General features: G+C 50.8%; 1 protein-coding gene across 1 annotated transcript in view; it reads left to right on the forward strand.

Annotated features, from left to right (window-relative positions):
* The window catches only part of ESYT1 (extended synaptotagmin like protein 1), a 13,607-nt gene extending 10,233 nt beyond the window's left edge, over nucleotides 1-3,374 (forward strand). Inside the window, exons 24-30 of the mRNA XM_006777851.2 lie at nucleotides 756-896; nucleotides 1,016-1,170; nucleotides 1,276-1,374; nucleotides 1,453-1,584; nucleotides 1,659-1,764; nucleotides 1,979-2,028; nucleotides 2,530-3,374. Of these exons, the coding sequence (XP_006777914.1) occupies nucleotides 756-896; nucleotides 1,016-1,170; nucleotides 1,276-1,374; nucleotides 1,453-1,584; nucleotides 1,659-1,764; nucleotides 1,979-2,028; nucleotides 2,530-2,569 (723 nt within the window). The 3' untranslated portion in view covers nucleotides 2,570-3,374. The remainder of the gene's footprint in view (nucleotides 1-755; nucleotides 897-1,015; nucleotides 1,171-1,275; nucleotides 1,375-1,452; nucleotides 1,585-1,658; nucleotides 1,765-1,978; nucleotides 2,029-2,529) is intronic.
* Nucleotides 3,375-5,714: the final 2,340 nt, after the last annotated feature.

Here is a 5,714-nt window from a genome sequence, read left to right on the forward strand (position 1 = left end):
AGAGACCAAGGAGGAGTGTTTCAAAAGACGGCAAGTGGCCTAATGTTGCTGAGGTAAAATGAGATCACGGGAAAGTATTCACTGGCTTTGAAAATAGGAAGTCACTGATCATTGCAGCACCTTCAGTGGGATACATGGAGCGGAAAGTAGGTGTCAGCGGGTTGAAGGGTGAAGAGAATGTGAAGAGGAATGGGGGGCAGGGCCAGGGAAGGCGGAAGGTAATATAGGAGTGCTGACTCCCTCCTCTCGTGGAGTATCAGATACCTTCGAAAGTTGATAGGAAAATAATGTAACTGTTCACAACAGGAGCAGAGGCAGAGATGTAAATGAGCTCAGTTCCTCACCTTCCACAGCGGGGAATCAGTGGATACCAAAGCTGGCAAACCATGAAGTAGAGATACAGGCATGTTAATTAGAATTATGTTCAAACAAAGGAAACTGGGAGGCTTTGACTGTGGTTAGTATTTGGAGTATGAACATAGGGGTGGGATGGGCAGGAAACGTTTACTTTAAATTTAATTCAGTTGTTGCTGTGCTTTCCTCCTCCCTGTGTGGGTATTGCTGGTACAGTGTGTAAAAGCTTAGGAAGTAAAGGTGGTGGCATCTACTCTGGTTAAGAAAGGCAGGGAGGCAGAGGGACCTACAGCTGTTACCAGGTTCCTTGCCCTTCACAAAAGGGAGTCTCACCAAAGCCACCCGAGTGCAAGCGTCTGGGCCTGGAGCCCTCGGATTTCATCTTCATCTTCTGATCTCAGGTTCGGGGTGAGGGGACTGGCACATTGGGCTCATTATCCCTGCCCCTCTCGGAGCTCCTTGGGGCTGACCAGCTCTGCGTGGACCGCTGGTTTACACTCAACAACGGTCAAGGGCAGGTGCTACTGAGAGCACAGCTGGGGGTGAGTGCCAGGCAACGGTGGGCAGGAAGGGGAGGGTGGGCGGGAACAGAGGGCTGCGTCATCACGGCAAGTGAGTGGAGCAGAACTCTGCCCAGCTCACAGCTTTCTTGACCTCCCAGATCCTGGTGTCCCAGCACTCAGGAGTGGAAGCTCATAGCCACAGCCAGAGCTACAGCTCCTCCTCTGTGAGTGAAGAGCTGGAGCCCTGGGGGGGCCTGCCGCACACCACCTCCTCCGCCCCAGAGCTCCGGCAGCGCCTGACCCACGGTGACAGGTGAAGGACTGGGGCGGGACGATGGGATGCATCAGGAATATAAAGGGTGAGCGACAGGTTCCCTAGGCACTGCCTTCTCCCAGACCTATCTCCGTCTCTCCACAGTCCCCTCGAGGCGCCAGCCGGGCCTCTGGGCCAGGTGAAACTAACTGTTTGGTACTACAGTGAAGATCGAAAGCTGATCAGCATCGTTCACAGTTGCCGGTGAGACCCCATCCGTCAGATCCTCCAACTTCTCTCCATCCCCCCTTGTGTTGCCTCACCTTGATCCCCCTGTTGCAGGTCCCTTCGGCAGAATGGACGGGATCCCCCCGACCCCTATGTGTCGCTGTTGCTGCACCCAGACAAGAACCGTGGCACCAAGAGGAAGACCTCTCAGAAGAAGAGGACCCTAAATCCTGAATTCAATGAACGGTCAGTCAGTGGGCCCTCAGGTGGAGAGAGGGCAGGCTTGAGGACACCTGCCCTCATACCCAGTCCCTCCCCAGGTTCGAATGGGAGCTGCCCCTGGATGAGGCCCTCCGGCGAAAGCTGGATGTCTCTGTGAAGTCTAATTCTTCCTTCATGTCAAGAGAGCGTGAGCTGCTGGGGAAGGTAAGAGGGTGAGCACGGGCAGGGCACAGGTGAGAGCTAGAAGCTGCTGGTACCGAGGCTGTAGTCCCTGCTAGGGAGGAGGCACTCCACGTGACATTACTTGATAGGTCACCCAGTCACCTCTGCACGGGTTTGGGACCAGGAAGTGTTATGATGGGACGTAGTCTTTGGAGCTGTCAGAATAACATCTTGCCTTGACCATCCTTCAACACAGGTGCAGTTGGACCTCGCTGAGATAGACCTATCCCAGGGTGCGGCCCAGTGGTGAGTATCTGACAGTTGGGGGATGGGCCTAGATACTAAGTAGGAGAAATCCCAAACAGGACGGGGGGAAAAAGGATGCAAACTGAACTGAGAACCATTGGTCCTCTGAAGTATAAAAGCTCTTAGATTGTGTCTCATTTCTAAGACACAAGAGTCAACTTTATTTATTTTGTTGTTAATCTTCACCTGAGGATATTTTTTCCATTGATTATTTTTTTTTAGAGACAGTGGAAAGGAGGATGGGAGAGGGAGAGAGAGGGAGAGAGAGAAACATCGATGAGAGAGAAACATCGATGTGAGAGACACATCAATCGGCTGCCTCCCACAGATGCCCCAACTGGGGGAGGGGATCAAACCTGCAACTCAGGTGTGAGCCCTGGACCAGAAATTGAACCCGAGACCCTTCATTATAGTACATGGGCCAAGGCTCCGGCCACTGGGCAACACTGGCCAGAACAAGAGTCCACTTTATGCCTGAGTATTCTCTGCTTGCTCCCACAGGTATGACCTCCTGGATGACAAGGACAAAGGCAGCTCCTAGGAGCAGGGGATTCACAGCCGCACTGCTGTCTCTCTGCCTTGCCTCCTGCCGCATCACCGCCTCAATGTGATGAGCCAAAAGCTAGGGCCTGAGGCAGAGCCTGTGCCCCTCGGCCGTCTTACCTCCCAGGCCCTTGCTAGGGCCTTTGCCTGACCAAAGAGGGGAACCATATGTTACCCTTTCTTTACTGCACGGCCTTTATCCTTCTGGGCTCCTGAGGCAGGGACCTGAGCTGGCTATTTCCTGCTCTGCCTGCAAAGTCTCCTTTCCGCCCAGCTCCTCAGGGCCTTCTGTTCCTGTGCCTGGCCACTGGCAGCACTAGCAGTGGCATTAGCTTATGCCAAATACATTTTCAGAAAGACCTTTCAATTGAATGGTCATCTCCTTCCCTGTTGTCAGCAGGGAAGGAAAACACATGGGTAGGAAAGTGGATCGGCTGGCCTCTCAAGCTCTGAGCCTCTTGGACCACTGCATGTAGCGAACGTGTAGCAGCCCAGTCCCATGTGCATTTCTGTCCCCACTTCCCTCCAGCCTGTCCTGAAAACTACCCCTGCTACGGTGACTGGGGCCAGCCAGTCTCCTGCCTCCACTTGGGAACTGGGGACACTTGGATTCTACCTGAGCCTTCAGGTAGCAGGTGGCACTCTGGGAGCCTCTAGCAGAGGGCCTTGGCGGACTCAGAACAGCAGGGCCAATTTTTTTCCTAGATGCCTAGGCTGTTGACTCTTTGACTAGAATTGAATCTCGTCATTTTGCACCAGCTCTGCCAACTCACTGTATCTCATTAAACATTTATATTCAATCCGGCGTGGCTCTTTTCCTTCAGGACAGGGAAGCCAGCCTACCAGTTAGAAGTTAGATGCTTATTCCAAGTGTCAAAAGCCTTTATTCGCGTCTACAGATCATGTCAGTTTACTTAGTGGTCAGAACCTACTGTGGTTGCAGCCACAAGAATGTTTGTGTTGAGAATGGTCAGGGGGCCTGCCTGTAGTAGCTGCTGCTGCGCTTCTGGAGATTCATTCCCCGTCACTGTGATGCAGTGTTGCTACCCACCCAACCTGTCCGCTGACCGTTGTCTCATGGGCTTTCTAGGAAAGGGGTTCCCAAGTGAGCCTGGGTGCTCTGCCTCAGCACAGGCTCACCGTGTCCCAGTGGTACGTTTATAACCAAAAGACTTCAGCCCAGCCGATGGGCAGCGAGATGAGTAATTTCTGCCCGTTCAGATCTGCTCGCCTTGACCTCTGCTTTCGGAACCCTTCCTGGAATGCAAGCTGTAGTGGCTGTGCTCCATCTGCTCTGCCACCCACGTGGACGGAGCATGAGATGGAGGAAGAGTGAACTCCTGAAACGGGCGCTGCCATAGGAACTTGGAGATTTCATCTCGAAGGATGCTGTCCACTGGGAGGAGGGGAAAGGCTCGGTGGGGGTGGGGGGTGCGCAAAGAACTAAACTCAGTTCCACAAGTTCAACTGCACCTGCCCAGCAAAAGCTGCTTAGACTCCATGCCATCTACTAGCTCAGCCGCTGTGTTATTTTTCAGTAATTCCTTTGTAGTCGTTACTGGCCCTGGCATTCTGCTCCCTTCTCAATGTAAGAGAATCCCAGTGCTGGCCTTGTGCCCTTCCCTGACCCAGAAACTAAGGGGGAACCCCCAAAACAGGACAGACGAACTTGTATTTCTAAAGACTCCGTCTTATATTCAGTACTGGGCATGTGGCCCAAGGCCTCCTGTTCTAGCTGGCTTCAGCCAGTACAGCTGAATATCTGGCAGTGTGCGATTTTAAGAAGCACCTTTGGCCTAGTTCATCACCAAGTAATAAACATTTCCAGAAAACGAGAGGACATGGCACAAACTCTCCCATTCCAGAGGGCCCCTACTCTCCCAGCTTTCTCAAGTTCAGGACACATAAGGGAGGGAGTATTGATCTACATATTAAATACAATGTTAAATACATTGTTGCATTTATATTTATAAAGATTAAACAAACTAAGGGTCATTAATCACAGGAATTAACTGTACTGTTATTTCTCAATCAGCTGGCCTTCCGCACTGACATATGTGATGCCCTCCTGTTCCAGAGAAAGGCAGATACAGTTGCATATGGTGCACTATATATAAACCAGGGGTGGGCAAACTTTTTGACTCAAAACTTTTTTTTTTTTTAGTTTTATTCATTTTAAATGGGCCGGAACCGGCCCGCAGGCCGTAGTTTGCCCACGGCTGGTATAAATACTACCCTCTTAGAATGTGGCTTTATTGGCCGTAACTGTGCTGTAGTTAAGTAGCAACACAGTCTCTAGCCAATAGCCATTCCCCCTCCTCTATATACAGAAAAACCCAGAGCATTCCTTGTGCCAGTGTGCCAGCTCCAAGGGATTGATCACTATTATTTTTGCTACATAGTCACTTTCCCAGCTTCCCCTGCAACTGGCTCTGTGGCCAGCCAGGACCAACAAGATGTAAGAGGAAATCAGCTGGGAAGTGGAGTATCAACAGAAGAGAGCCCTCACTGCCCCCTTTCTTCTGCAGCAGAAGTAGAAGCTGCAGCAGCCTTCTTTAAGGCCACGACGTCTCTGATACAAGGAGGAAAAGCTAACGTGACTACAGGAGTACCTATTTTATAAATTAGCATCGTATTATAACCTGCATTTTTCATTTAACACATAAGCATTTTACACTTCATTAAATATTCTTTTTTAAAAAATAGTTTATCAACTGCCCTGACTGGTTTGGCTCAGTGGATAGAGCGTCGGCTTGCAGACTGAAGGGTCCCAGGTTCAATTCCGGTCAAGGGCATGTACCTTGGTTGCGGGCACATCCCCAGTGGGGTGTGTGCAGGAGGCAGCTGATCGATGTTTCTCTCTCGTCGATGTTTCGAACTCTCTATCCCTCTCCCTTCCTCTCTGTAAAAAATCAATAAAATATATATTTTTAAAAAGTTATAGGGGTGTGGCATGACTACCCACCTGCGCAGTTAGAAAATTATTAAAATAAAATAAAAAGAAAAGAAACATTAATGAGAGAGAAACATGGATTGGCTGCCTCCTGCACACCCCTTACTCAGGAGTGAGCCCGCAAACCGGGCATGTGCCCCGACTGGTATCGAATGTGACCTCCCGGTTCATAGGTTGATGCTTAACCACT

The sequence above is a fragment of the Myotis davidii genome, unplaced genomic scaffold (assembly GCF_000327345.1).
Source record: "Myotis davidii unplaced genomic scaffold, ASM32734v1 scaffold509, whole genome shotgun sequence".
NCBI classification, from domain to species: domain Eukaryota; kingdom Metazoa; phylum Chordata; class Mammalia; order Chiroptera; family Vespertilionidae; genus Myotis; species Myotis davidii.